This window comes from Hemicordylus capensis, chromosome 3, assembly GCF_027244095.1.
Source record: "Hemicordylus capensis ecotype Gifberg chromosome 3, rHemCap1.1.pri, whole genome shotgun sequence".
NCBI classification, from domain to species: domain Eukaryota; kingdom Metazoa; phylum Chordata; class Lepidosauria; order Squamata; family Cordylidae; genus Hemicordylus; species Hemicordylus capensis.
In genome coordinates, this window is record NC_069659.1 from 33,709,278 (window position 1) to 33,725,000 (window position 15,723).

Sequence of the window (15,723 nt, forward strand, 5' to 3'; positions counted from 1 at the left end):
ACAACTAAGCAACTGAGAACAGGATGCAAAATCACCCCCTCTCTTAAAATGTGAATGCTCCCCTCCCAATACCATTTCAAGTGGTTCTGGATTATGTCTGTTTACCATAATCCAAAACTATAAGATGCTAACTGGAGTTTGCTCCTGTATATCTGGAACTGGAGCCTTTTTTTTGTTATGAGAACTTGTTCATTGAACTCCTTAATGTGCTTATTAATCTATGAAATTCTCTGCCATGGGATGAGGCAGAGATGGTCATCAGCTTGGGTGACTTTAAGTGAGGCTTAGACAAATTCATGGAGGACAAGTCTATGAGTGGCTACTAACTCCCTGATGGCCAGGACTCAAGAAATCTCCTTGTCCAGGGGTCAAGAAATGTTGGGTCAGTTCACCAGCCAGCCAAAAACATTTTACTTGTCAGATGGTTCCTCGAGCTATGTTGGTACATTAGTCATCAGGGCTTTTTTCACTCATCAGGCATCATTTTTTTTACTCATCAGACTAGTAGACTAGTGGATTTCCTGAGCCCTGTCCTTGTCCCTTATGTGTGGGAAATTATGCCTGACAAGTGAAAAAATCCTGATGAGTAATGTACCAACACAGCCTGAGGAACCATCTGATGAGTAAAATATTTTGTCTGACTGGTGAACAGAGCCTTCTTGACCCCTGCTGATATTTCCATGTTCAGAGGCAGGACCCCTCCAACTACAAGATGCAGAAGAGCAGTGGCAGGAGAAGGAGCATGCCTTCATCTCCTGGTAATGTGGCTTCCCAAGGTATCCGGTGGGCCGCTATGTGAAACAAGGTGCTTGACTAGATAGGCCTTGGGTCTCTCCCAACAAAGCTGTTATTATTCCAGCACCCTCTCAGATGACATTTAAGATGCCAGTTAAAAATACAATAGTAATATGACAAATATTTATACTGCTTTTCAACCAAAGTTCCCAAAGTGGTTTACATACAGAAAATAAATTAATAGATAACTGCCTGTCCCCAAAGGGCTCAAAGTCTTTAAAAGAACCATAAGACAGACACCAACTGGGGGGTTGCTGTGTTGGGGCTGGATAGGGACAGTTGCTCTCCCCCTTCTAAATAAAGAGAATAACCACTTTTAAAAGGTGCCTCTTTGCTCAGTTAGATCTAGTATCAGTTAGTAGATGCTAGTTTAACACACTGCTGTTCTCTCAGGCTTTTAACGGGGATGTGGTTCTCTAATTTTTCTGCCATTTCATCTTAGTGTTTTGTTTTTAGTGTGGCACTCTTTTAATTTATGTTACAATCACCTTGGTTGCTACAGTTGAAAAACTGGGTATAACAAGTAAGATAAAATTGAAAATGTTTGCTTAGGCTCAGAGGCTTGTATTGACTCAGTGCATATCTTGAATATTTTTCTTTAACAGCTTTAAAATTTCCCTCAGCTTCAAATGCACTTAAACACTAGTCTAAATATTATCTTGGGCTTACAAAATGAGTTTTGTAAGCCCATTTTGGATTGTGCCTCACAGAAAGGCCGTTACAAATCCTGTGTTAAGCATCAACTGTGGTTAACGTTAGTCAAGGGCTGTGCAAACATAATACATTACCAGACAATGGCAGCAAGAATTCATCCTTGAGAAAAGAGCATAAGATACTGCACCCTGTACCTGATCCCTTAAGAATGGTTAAGAGTAGGGAAGCATTACATCTGCACTAGCCCAGTTAGCATTTATATCAAGTATTTCAAGCATGTGAAGTGCTTCACATACATTAGTAACCCACACAGCAACCCTGCAAGTGAAACCAGCGTTATTCCTATATTGCAAAAGGGGGGACAATGTGGAGAGAATACGGAATAAGTGAGTTCGTGGTCAAGGAAATATTTGACTTGGGGGCTTTCCAGATCTCACTGTTAGCCACTAAATCAGCTCTCATATTTACATTTTCAAATGATGAGCATTTCTATCTGAATGATCTCTTATTATTTTGAAAGATAGGAAATTCCGTAACTATTATCGGCTTACACAGTGCTCCATGATTTATCATGCTCCAGAGAATTAAAGCTTTTTATTGGTCACTAGGGAGTCTCAGCCTTGGAACCTGAGACAGTATTCAAAAGAAATGCTCGCTGCTCAGATGTAATAGGTAGATGATGCCTTACAACAACTTTGTCACATAAAATACCATTGGCCCTGGGGCATTTCAAGAGTTACAGATACTTGACACCAGAATGGTGTACTAACTCTAGTTTATGATGAAGTTAAAATGTTATCTGTTGTCTTCACATGAAACAATGTTCATAATAAAACATATCTCCAATAAACTGCCAAAGTGCCACATCATCTAAGGCACTTAACTCATCTTTATTTGAGCATAGTTAGTGGTAAATATTTCAATTATTTCCAAAAACAAATTATAAAAGTTTCCATTAAAATCAAGTATCCCCCAAATATGCATGCAGTTGTGGTTGTAAAGCTTGGTAAATCATATGTCAGCACCATGTTTTTCTTAAAGACGTTGACAATTTAAATAGACAAGAGGAATTAACCCTTAAGAGCTGACATCTAATCAGATGACAGTTTTAAATGAAGTTTCTTACCTCATAATTAATATTCACTTCTGAGCTTTTGACATTATTGTGCATATTTAATACTGAGTAGCAGTATGACCAACTAAAGAAAGCCCATCTCAATTATCTTTGAAAACAGATTCTCTCCTTCACTCTTCAAGTAAGCCTATCCAAGAATACATATTTGTATTAGAAACACTATTTGCTTCACTCACCTTAGAAAGTCAGAACAGTAGGAATGAAACATTAAAAGATTAGAAGATTAAGCATATTTCCAAATTGGATCTAATATTTTAAATTACAAGTTCCATACAGTGCCAAAAACTACATATATTGAACCTATGCACACTGTTTTCCTGCAATCTCCCCAGTTACTGAAACCACATATTTCTTTTTAAATTTATAATACATGAAATAAGGTCTTCCTTGAAGGGGCTAAATATCTTGTTTACAGTACAGCACAATTAACCTCAAACTCAATATGGATTTCATAAGCACTTTCATTCATTTTGATATCAGCCGAGCACCCTTTCCCCCTCACTGAACCATGTTACAATCAGCTGTTTGTTGCCTGTCGAACCCTTCACCCATTGACCTGCTGCAATATCAAGGGATATTCAGCTGACTGGGGGTGGGCAATCACAGGCTGGGGAAAATTCAGTGCACCTGCTGTAAAACAGAAGATTATTGATAAGGCTATCAAAAACCTCATACAGGGGGGAAAAGTGTACCACAGAGGCTAGTGTAGCAGGCAAAACATAAAACAGGGCCTTTTAACAAAAGGCTGTATCTCTAGGTGGAAAGAGGTAGAAAGAGGCACAACACTCTGGATGTATCCATATGGATTCCAAATAACCAGCCATATCTGTGATTACAGGTCCTAATTACACCAATACTGCACACTGAAGTACCTTTAGAACAATATTTACATGAGCCATTCATTATATTCTTTGTATACAGTTGACAAAATCTAGTTTCACAACTGCATTTTTACCATGTTGACAACCCCAAAATCTGAACACCTGAGATAATTAAAGCAAAACAGAACATATATAACATACAAAGAATGCATACATGCTTCTGATTAATGACACCCCAAAGGATTACTTCAGATAAGTAATCTCAGGGTTCACCTGCAAACTGTTTATTGTAAACAGTGCTTACCTGAAAAGAAAAGAAAAATTCTTCAGAAAGCAGATTCCACCACCATTCCAAGGGACTTTGCCCTTATTTGAAGAAATGCTAAAGTTTTAAACAATTAAGTGATATTCCAGACATATCTATTTAGCAAAATGCTTAAAATAATCCTATCTGATAAGTTAAAGAGAAGAGGTTGAAGTGGACTTTTGTCTTTACAAAATTCAGTCCTTTCATGAAAAATGAAAACAATTTTTCAGGCTAGAGAGACAGCTTACCATCAGCTGGAGGCAGCTTCACACATGCTGAATTCCCTACATATATATCTCCCCACACCGCCATTGCCAACCTAGGGGCAATAGGGCCTACCAGAAGACCACTTTGTCCTCCACCCATGACTTCACTTTAGTCAGGGGACTGTAGCTCAGTGGTAGAGCATCTGTTTTGCATGTAGAAGGTCCCAGATTCAATTCTTGACACCTCCAGGAAAGGTTGGGAAAGACTCCTGCTTGAAACCTTGGGGAACCACTGCCGATCCATGTAGATAAGATAAAGGAGCTAGATGAATCAAAAATGGTCTTAAGTATAAGACTGTTTCCTGTGTGCAAGACGTTCTGCGTATCATTACATGAGACAAATGGACATGTATCTGATTTGCTGTGTGAACACAATGGGAACACTAGCCTTGGCTGTGACTTTCAACTATGTAAACTAAGGGCCCAGTGAATAGCATCAGAGCTTTTGATGCTACAGGACTGCTGAAACTAAACAATCACAGATCTGACCAAAAACCTGGATGGGAAACCACTGGGTGCCTCATGTAAGAATAAGAGCATTAAAGAAGACATATGCGTACCATGACCAGCCAGGTATATCCCTATACCCTCTGCTAACTGAGCAAAGAGTTACCCTTTAGAGGGGCAACTGTCTTAAACTTAGCATAAAGAGAACAAAGCAGAGACAGAGCCACTATCTCTAGGCAATCCCAACCACAAAGCAGCATCTCTCGAATGGCTGTTCCTGATGTCTACCTTATATTTCTTTTTAGATTGTGAGCTCTTTGGAGGATAGGAGACCATCCTATTATTTATTATTGCTTTTTCAACATAAATCGCTTTGAGAACTTTGGTTGAAAAGTGGTATATAAATATTCATAGTCAGCATTATATAGTAACTATAGCTTAACCCACACAGTACTGCACACTAGTACTTGATTGTTCCCCTCACCTCCGCTACAGCCCCCCTCAACCCCTATCCCCAGAGACCTCTCCACCCTCACCTGAGCCCCACCCCTGCTTCTTCCCATAGGAGCAGCAGTAGTGGTTGACCGGGGCCTTCCTCACTGCTACCACCGCCATGGCCACGCGTTCCCTTCAGGCCGCTGTCAGGACCGGGCCCCTCCCTTGCCTGCCTCTGCCAATGGCCTCAGTAGCCCCAAACAGCAGCAGTGGTTGACTGGGAACTTCCTTGCTGCTGCCACCACCATAGCTGCTTGTTCCCCTCAGGTCACTGACCGGCTCAGGCCCATCCCTTGCCCTTACCTTCTTTGTCTCTTCCTATCCCTTCTTTTTCTCTCTTTCTCTCTCTCCCGCCCTTCCTGAGTTAACAGATCTTGTTCATCTTGTTTCCTCATCTAATTCACATAGCGGCAGCCTCCTTCTCCTGAAGGGGCTCTTTCCTCACTCAGGACCCCTCTCTTCACAGATCCCCACCCACTATAGATAGATAGATAGATAGATAGATAGATAGATAGATATAGATAGATAGATTCCTCTCCTCTACAATCAAGAACATCTTCCACCCAGTAGCAGTTGCATTACAACTGATCTTAACCATCACAGGCTCCTCCTCTCTATCTGCATATGGAGTCCCCACTGCCCAATCGCATGGTGCTTCTGCTCATGAACTCTCAAGAGAGCTGCTACACACGGAATTAGCCACGGGTACACCTTAGAGATCTATCTATCTATATCTCCATAGAGGAAATGCACAGTATGATATAAAATATTATTTTAGTATCATTGCATGATATATAGTATATTTAAATATATTGAATTAAACATCAGAAGGTTTCTATCTCCATAAGGAATTTCCTAGAACCAAGCTGCATACAATGCATCATGGGGAGGAAAGGCTGCGAGTTCTCTGACCTTGGGGAGCAGTGCCTACCACCCACAGAGCCTTGCCTTGCTCTTTTGTAATGCCAGGTCAGTCCAGAATAAATCAGAAATCATCCATGATCTGATTCGGGATGAAGGGGCCAACCTGGTATGTATCACAGAGACTTAGTTGGGGGAGGCTGCTGGCCCAGTCTGGTCCCAACTTCCTCCTCCAGGGTACTCTGTTGAGGAGCAGGTAAAAGGATGTGAGCTGGGAGGTGGAGTAGCTGTGGTCTATAAGAACAACATCTCCCTTAACAAGGATCCCTGTTGAAGTGCCTGACCATATCAAATATGTCTATTTAAGTTTGGGGACCAGGAACAGACGGGACTTCTGTTGGTGTACTGATCACCTTGCTGCCCAAAAGATTCCCTGACTGAGCTGACAGACTAGGTCTTGGGGTAGGAGACTTCAATGTTCACTTTGGGACCAATTTGTCCAGGACTGCTCAGTTTATAGCAGCCATGACTACTATGGGCCTATCCCAAGTGGTCCTGGAACTGACGCAGGTTGCTGGTCACATTCTTGATGTGGTCTTTTACTCTGGTCAAGGTGGTGTTCCATGGGTGGTGACTCCTGTGATTTCCTCATTGTCATGGACGGACCACCATCTGATTAAGGTTGGACTCACAACCATATCCCACCTCCACAGAGGTGAGGGCCTATTAGGATGGTCTGCCCAAGAAGGTAATTTGATCCAATAGGATTGCAAGAAGCCTTGGAAGGATTTAGTGTTGACTCTGCCGATGACACTGTTGATGCCCTAGTGGAGAATTAGAACAGCAAGCTCACCATGTTAGTAGATATTATCACTCCTAAGTATCCTCTCCGACCCACTTCAAAATTGACCCCTTGGTATACGGAAAAACTACAGGGGCTGGAATGGCAAGGTAGACTGGAGTGCAAGTGGAGAATGACTCAACTCAAATCTGACAGATTACAACATAAAGCACATTTGAAGATCTATGCTCAGGCAATACATGCGTCAAAAATGTGATTCTTTTCTGCCTGTATTACATCCGCAAGCTCATGTCCAACGGAGTTGCTCAGAGTTGTGTGAGGGCTAGTATATGCCCCTCCTCCCTTGAATCAGAAGGTGTTAACCACTGTTACATTTTTAATAAGTTCTTTGTGGATAAAATCTCTTATATTCGGGCTGACAGTCTCAGATCCTACAATTACTACCGTGTCTGATGCAGAGATGTCCAGCAACTCCTCTTATGTGGTTAGGCTGGATCAATTTCAGAGTTAAGCAACTATAGGCCTGTCTCCAACCTTCTGTGGCTGGACAAGGTAATTGAGAGGAGGATGGTGGCCTCGCAGCTCCAGGCAATCTTAGAGGAAACTGATTATCTAGACCCGTTCCAGACTGGCTTTTGAGCAGGCTATGGGGTGGAAATTGCCTTGGTTGGTCTGATGGATGATCTCCAATTAGGAATTGACAGAGGAAGTGTGTCTCTGCTGGTCATTTTAGATCTCTAGGCGGCTTTCGCAATATCTTTCTGGAATGTTTGAGGGGGTTGGGGGTGGGAGACACTGCTTTGCAGAGATTTTGCTCTACCTCTCGGGCAGATTCCAGATGCTATCCCTTGGAGACTGTTGTCTTCAAAATCTGAACGTTTGTCTGGTGACCCTCGGGGCTCTGTATTGTCTCCAATGCTTTTTAACATCTACATGAAACCACTGGGAGATCATCAGGAGACTTGGTGCAGGGTGTTATCAAAATGTTGATGACACCCAAATGTATTTCTCCACGTCAACATCATCAGGGGAAGGCATAACCACCCTAAATGCCTGCCTGGAGGCAGTGATAGGCTAGATGGGGGTGGGGGAGAGCAGCTGAGATTGAATCCAGATAAGATGGAGGTGCTTATTGTGTGGGGACAATTTTGACCTGCCGGTTCTGGTTGGGGTCACACTTCTCCCAAAGGAACAGGTAAGCAGTCTGGGGGTGCTTCTGGATCCTAACCTCTCCCTGGTGTCCCAGATTGAGGTGGTGGCCAGAGGTACTTTCTATCAGCTTCGGCTGATATGCCAGAGGTGTCCATATCTTTGAGATAAACAACCTCAGAACAGTGGTAAATATGCTGGTAACCTCCAGACTTGACTACTGCAATGCGCTCTATGCAGGGATGCCTTTGTTTGTATGTGGTCTGGAAACTGCAGTTGGTACAGGTAGCCTGGTTTGTCTCGGGGTCATCTCAGAGAGACCCTATTATTCCTGTACTGAAAGAGCTACACTGGCTACCAAAAAATTTCTGGGCAAAATACAGGTTCTGGTTATAGCCTATAAAGCCCTAAACAGCTTAGATCCTGGGTATTTATTTATTTATTATTATACTGCCCTTCCAAAAATGGCACAGGGTGGTTTACACAGAGAAATAATAACTAAAGAAGATGGATCCCTGGCCCCAAAGGGCTCACAATCTAAAAGAAACAAGATAGACACCAGCAACAGTCACTGGAGGTACTGTGCTAGGGGTGGATAGGGTCAGTTACTCTCTCCCTGCTAAATAAAAAGAATCACCCCGTTAAAAGGTGCCTCTTTGCCAGGTTAGCAGGGGAGAGACCCTAAGAGAATGTCTTCTTCTCCATGAGCCCCACCACCCATAGAGATCATCTAGAGAGGTTCATCTGCAGTTGCCACCAGCTCATCTGGTGGCTACTCAGGGATGGGCCTTTTCCATTGCTGCTCTGAGGCTTTGGAATGTGCTCCCTTCTGAAATAAGAGCCTCCCTATCTCCGATAACTTTTAAGAAGGCAGTTAAGACACAGTTGTTCACCCAGGCTTTTAATCAGACTTACAGTTTTTAACACTGTGTTAAATTTTAAGTTTTAATTTGTACTGTTTTATTGTAAACCACTGAGAAACCTAAGTTTCGGGCAGTATAGAAATATGTTAAATAAAATAAATGTTAACCTCCAACTTGTACCTCAAAGTACACAAGTATGAATGATCAACCCAGTCCTGGACAGGATCACTTCCAGGCAGGGGTTAATATCACCTCTTACAGCATTCCTCCAGTGATGCTAACTTTCTTAGTGCACATAACCCCCCCAAAAAATTGCTCAGTTGAAGAATCACTCACTTTGTTAAAACTGTTTTGAGCAACCATCCTCTCTCCTTCTGACAGCAGGAAATGTAAGGCCCAACTTTTTTCTACCTGTTAAGGTATTAATTGTTAAGGAAGATCAACTATGCAGCTGCAGGGCCTAAATAGCCACATATCATAAATGAGCTGTACATCCATGAACAGCTTGGCCACAACAGACAACTGCCTCACTGTGTCTTCAACTGGAGCAAACCTCTGAAAAATATCCCATAATCAAGTCAGTTATCTTGCTATCCCATCCACCTCTCCAGGTAGGGCATGGAAGTGTGTGCCTTTTGCATCTGTATGACCTGTTTTGGAAGGAGTTTTCTAAAACTCAGAAGCATTCCCAGAACAAGGTATGTTTCACTACACTGTGTTTTATTTTGTTCCTGTCCTATACCAATATCCTTCTGATCTTTATTAAAGCAGCTCTTCTGGTTAAACTTGGACTAGCACAGAAACTCTATTTCATCCTACAAGCCAGCTGTCCTGGGGCATGCTATTTAATTTAAAATTATATGCAATTAAAGGTTGGTGGGAAGCATCAAAAGGAATCCATAGCCAGAATTGGATAATGGTGACATTCAACATTGCTTTATAAAACTCAGTTTTCAAGTTTTTCATACCTGAAAGTTCCTACCTTTCTGGACAATATAAATAAAGATGGTGGCAGCAACTGTATTAAAATTATTTTGATGTAAGCTCAGAATGCTGGTAGCTAGAAAGGAGAAAGGGGCCTTTTCTTACAGGCCTGTGTGCCACAAAAAAGACATCATTTAGAGAAGTATTTAAGGACCATTTCATTTAAGTAGTGAGAAAACTACAAATATAGTGCTGTTGCGGATTGCCTCTGGTTAGATTACTGGTTAGATTGCCTCTGGTTAAACCACACCCCAGTTCTTAGATAAGCTAGAAGCTACATCAGGGAACTGTAGTGTGCAAAGCTCCAACCCAGAATGTGGGTCCATGTTCCTTATAAGGGTGTTAAAACAATAATTAATATGAGTTAAGAACTCAGGAGAAAAAGCTTCTATAAGAAGAGTACAGGTGGATCTCATATGTGGTCCTGGCACCCACGTTCGCCTATCCACTGTCGGGCCATGTGCACTCGGCCCCGGTATATGCGGGCATTTAAAGGGTTGAAATTCAGTTATCCACACTTCCTAGTTGGGTGGAAATCACCTCTGAGGTCATTTCCAGCCACCATTTTGTGGCTCTTTCCACACAAAAAGCCCCCCCATTTTGTGGGAAATCGGTGCAGTTGGGGGCAGGGGGGTTCCTGGAAAGATGGAGACCTGCAGAGCATGACACAGTATTCTCCAATTTCTGCCGGGGGGGGGGTGTTGCCCTCCAGGAACATAACTTCCCCAATTGCCACTGACTTAAGGTCTCTTTATCCGCAGAAATCGGCAGGAATAGAGCCCCTGTGGATAATGACATCCACCTGTAATTTACTTCTAAAGCTTCTAATACAGCTTATATAGTAGGTATTCTAGCACAGACAAAGCTTAAGATATCAGCATAGCATTGATTACAAAGGGCATTTCATGAAAGACAATTTCAAGGAGCACTGTACTTACAAACTGTAAAGTAAGAAAGAGTCAACTGAGGAAACCCAAAGGCAACCTGAGTCTGGATTTGAATCTCTTCTTTTTTTTAATTCTAAAATTGCTCATGACTATTCAAAACCATAACTTTGTGAAGCACATTAACATTCCAATTCTCCAATAAGAAACTTTTTGTCACATACAAAATTGTTTGCTACTGCTGCTGCTTTGCTCTATTATTGCTTTAACTCAGATTAACAATTAACCTGTCATGTAGGCTCAAACTTCTCTAAGCCTTATTTCTGAAAAGAACAAGCTTAGATAGATCCTAAAAGCACATCCTGTAACACAACTAATTTTCTGGTACAAAGGTTGTAGGTAAAAAGGTCAGTAGTTTTCTAGGCCACAATTTAATCAGATGAAATAAAGAAATATGGGGTGATCTTGTTTCTGTTATCCATGATGATGACAGCACCTTTAAATAGGTACTGTGTCAATGAGGAATGATGCAAGTAAATTTAATATTTGTCTTTTCATTTACTCCACATATGAACTGGTAATATGCATTAGGTTTATTTATTTATTTTTACACTTCTCTTCCTCTGAGAACTCAGAGTTATTTTTATCCATGGTTTAACTGAAGAAGTCCTCCAAAATGAAAGTCTTTCCACTCCAGTGTGGAACTGAGTGCTAAACCAGATGATTGATTTACCGTCATCATTGTCATCATCATGATAATCATATGTTTCATACCAAGATTTTAAAAATCAACATTAAGAGAATTTGGATGAGAAGTCTAAATTGTAGGTAAGAGTCCATTTACCTGGTGTGAAGCACTGAATTAAATAAAATTTATTAAAATCTTAATGTTACATCAGCTTTAGAGGATCCCCTAATATTAGTCTCAAAAATGTGACAGGTAGTAGAATCTCAGATATTTTAACCAAATTATCAAAAATAAGAAATTTTGTTGGCACTGTGTGTTGCAAAGATGGCACCACTGCATTTAAAATCTAGAAGAAAATTCTTCCAGATTCGTGTAGAATCTAGAAGCGGGGTGGTGGGGTGGGTCCTCAGTGTTCATATTGAGAATACTTTGGCTTTCCAATACATATTGTAAAAACAAACGCGACTCCAAATACTTGACAGCAGAAGACCAAATACAAACAGAGAATTGAATTCTTTTGGAAAGATGCAGCATGCGTTTACATGGCATGTGTTAATTTATCTAAACACAACAGGAATGCAGCCATGTATTCACCTTTACAGCAACCTCAGCATGTTTAGCAAAGGAAAAAAATTTGGCCTCAAAGCAATTCACTGGCAACAGGGATCAAGAAATGTTGGCTCTGTTTACCAGCCAGACAAAAATTTTATTCATCGAGCTATGTTAGTACATTACTTCTCAGGCATCATTTTTCACTCATCACAGGCAAGCAGACTAGTGGATTTCCCAATCCCTGACTGGCATATTCAAGGAAAAGAGTTGAAATGTTTCTCATACAAATCTCAACTGTTCAAGACATTTCCAAGTAGATATAAAAGGGTACAAAATAAACACTGGCAAGAAAACACTTAAGTTAGGAGTGATTTTCAAATATGAATTTGTATGGATAAAAAAACACCAAAGTGAAAAATATTTAGCTTTGCAGTATACACACTTTCATTTTACTAGCTTTTCCTATGTAAAGAAGAATAAGTTAAAAACATTCAACTGCAAAACATTTCACATTTAAACAGAAATATTTCCACTGAATATTTTCAGAATGTCCATATTACTAATTAACATATTACTAATCAGCTGTGGTGGCACAGCAGGGAAGCAGCTTGCCTAGAGTGCAAGAGGCTGTTAGTTCAAATCCCCACTGGTGTGCTTCCCAGACTGTGCCTAGTAAATACATTTGTAGTCACCTACATTGGGCAGCAGCAATATAGGGAGGTGCTGAAAGGCATCCTCATACTACTCAGGAGGCAGCACTGGTAAACCACTCCTGTATTCTACCAAGAAAATCACATGGAATGTCATCACTAGGAGTCAACACTGACTCGACAGCACAATCTTTCCTTTCCTTCCCCCCCCCCCCCCGCCACAAGAGACAAAGGCAGATATATGTAAGTTGTATATGACTTGCCTCTTTAAAAATACACTTGGGTCAGAATTCACTCCAAATGAAACCATGAATTAATCCTTAACAATTAGAAATATTTAAAATGCTAGGATAACACAGTTTGAACACTGTCTGAAACAGTTTGAAAACCAGATTGTTCCTTTTACACTCACTCCACTGTCTCTTCTGGTATATTGGATGTAGATGCTTATCTTATTTCTGTTTATTTGCTGACAGTAATGAAGAGACTGTTACCAAGTCCAGATGATAATATACTCTTTTTTAATCCTTGTGCTTAGAGTTGATAGTTTTGAGTTTCAACTCTCATTTTATTTCTTTATGTAGCTTGATGCTCCAACTATATTTGTCATTATTGTTTGAATAAAAACTTAGGCACTAATAGTCTACAAAACAGTACAACTGTGTGTTAAACAAGTTATACATAGTAGGTTGGATTCTAGCTATAGTATGCAGAATGTAACTCCCCCAAACTCTCTCATCCCCTCCTCCCCATAGCAGCACACACACTTCCTACATCTGACATGCAACTGAACCAAATTCCCTGCACATGCAGGACTGAACCATATTCACAGAATATTATAGTATGTGTCTTTGTAGACACATGAGTCTTTGTAGACACTCATGAAAACCATGGGTGAAAATCTGACCCTATACCTCAAAAAAGTAACAAAACATTTTCAGTCACCCATTATACACCCATATATTTTCCTCTGGAAGAAGAGAACAGGAAGTCCTTGAGTGAACAAGGCTCTCTATTGAAAGCAGAGCTGAATGACCGAGGCCTCCGTTACAGAAAACATTACAGAATTCCTCAAGTTTTCCACTGTTTGAAAAAGATTATTATATTGTAGTTTTTCAGTTGAAATTTGCTCACATACTGTTCACCATAAAACCATGAAATCAGATTTTTTTAAATCAACAGAACTTGGAGCATACCAATACCATATTTCCGCATGAAACTAATTACACGAATGCAGCACACATTTCATACCAGTCTTATGAAAAACAGCCTTAACATTTTATTGTAGCAGCACATTAGCAGCATATTATTACAACTGCTGCTACAAGTATAATGCAGTTACTGTATGTCCCATAACATCTTGAAACACTCTTCTTTTTCAAAGTATCTTAGAAGCAAATTGTTGGGTATAATGGCAAAGTGAACATGTTTTCCCTGGTTTCTTCAATTATTTGCTCAGTTAAAATACATTATTTTCCTCATTCAGCTGCCCTATTGTATAAAATGTTCATACCAACTCCAAGTAGTTATAGTACTTAGTTCACCGTTAAAGGATAAGCTACGGTGCAGACCTTCAGACCAAGGGGGAGGGGGAGGAGGAGGGAATGACAAGTGCATATTTAACTGTGTCAAATACAGTTTCAAAATTAGTAAGTGATCTTTTCATATAATTATAAATTGAAGTTCTTAAATTACGTAGATATCCTGTATTCCTATAGCAATCCATCCAGGTTCTGGGTGGGTTAAAACAAAATTAAGAAAGGAGTACAACATTAGCACCACTGCTCTTTTATATCTCTTTCCCATGCTAAATAAAAAGTAGGGATAATATGTACCTTCTCAAACTTCATTTCACTATGCTTCCCCCTTACATGTATAGATTCACATATACATGCTCTTTACTCAGTTACTGTAACAAGCGATGTGCAACACAGCAAAATCGAGCAGCATTTTCATGCCACCTCACATCACCTTTAACACATGCTTTTTCAGTGGAGGCAGTTAACACATTCCACTGCAAGTCTCTGAGTGCTGCACAAGGCCATATGAATCAGTCCTATGTTAAATTAAGAATAAATTTTAAGACTCCTACAACATAAAACACACACACACACACACCCATGAAAACTGCATTAGAGTTGCATTTTAAAAATTTCAGAGGATGATTTTTCTTAAACAGTATTTAGAAACACTTAGGTGAAGCAAGTGTACTTTTTACAAATCACTCTACGTGACAGCTGAGAGTGCAAAACAGTTAGCATCATAGGAAGCTGCCATATACTGAGATGCCACTGGTCCATCTAGCTCAGTATTGTCTACACAGACTGGCAGAGGCTTCTCCACGAATAAAGATGATGGGCCAAAGGTGGCATAGCAATATCACAAAGGCAGCAATACAACACAGAGATAGACAAGCACAGACAGAAACACGCTAAAAAGGATGCAGGCTTAGTGGGAAACAAAGCAGCTGGAAGGCAGGCAAAATAGACCCATAAGAATGAACTGTGGGAACACTGCAAGCTCTTTCCTTTCAGCAGACCTCTCTAAAAAGAGAATGGCAATGGCATACCTCTGCACAAGCTTAAAGAAAATAAAAGTTAACTATACAGGACAATCCTATCCTATCCATAAAGCTAGGACTTCAGTGTAAAGGAGTCCAGGTATAGAACTCACACTCTCCTTTCTGTGACTGGAGAGAAAGATCGAGGAAGACCTAGATCAGCCTTCTTTCTTCCTGGAGGCAAACACATTCTACACTACAGACAGATCCACTTACAGATGGAGATGAAGGATACATTCAAAAACATAGGGTCTAACACACCATTTTGACACTTCTGTGCCTTCAAAAAGTACTTTCTGAACTATTTCCACTATCTTCCATTCATCTGTATCTAGCTCTATTCTCTGTTAATACCTTTATAGTAGCTTGCTTCATGTTTTGAAAAACCATGTATCCTCATCTCTTTATAAAGAACAAAAATACATAGAATCTATTTTTATTTTCAGCTGCCTATTTTGGAGGTACGATTAGATATTGGCACAGCTGATCCCATGCAGAATTGGTAGATAGTAAGAACTGTTTGAGGCAATTTATAATTCAACAGGAGAGAAAAGCAAACATTAAACCTAATTCCACTTTATTCCAGTTTTCATACATTAATTTTGCATCATATCACAAATGTTCCATGAAAACCAGTGTTTAAAATAAATGCAATTCTTGTTTGTGTAATTTGGATCCAAGGAAATTACAGGTGGTCTTCCTTTTCCTCTCCGCAAAGGTAATCCCTACAGTTTAGCTCCCCCTGCCTCTGTATTCTGAAGTGGTACAATTCCAGGTGAGCTGGAACAGACACCTTTCTGGAAGCCTCTC

The 15,723-nt window shown here is 40.4% G+C and overlaps 1 protein-coding gene across 4 annotated transcripts in view; it reads right to left on the reverse strand.

The window, feature by feature from the left end:
• PSPC1 (paraspeckle component 1) overlaps positions 1 to 15,723 on the reverse strand; it is a 101,413-nt gene that overhangs the window by 60,475 nt on the left and 25,215 nt on the right. The window contains exon 7 of one of the 4 annotated variants that reach the window (XM_053309690.1): positions 8,836 to 9,006. The exons of the other annotated variants lie outside the window; for them this stretch is intronic. Coding sequence (XP_053165665.1) covers positions 8,851 to 9,006 — 156 coding nt within the window. The 3' untranslated portion in view covers positions 8,836 to 8,850. Of the gene's footprint in view, positions 1 to 8,835; positions 9,007 to 15,723 lie in introns of those variants that run through there. 4 annotated transcript variants of the gene reach the window in all.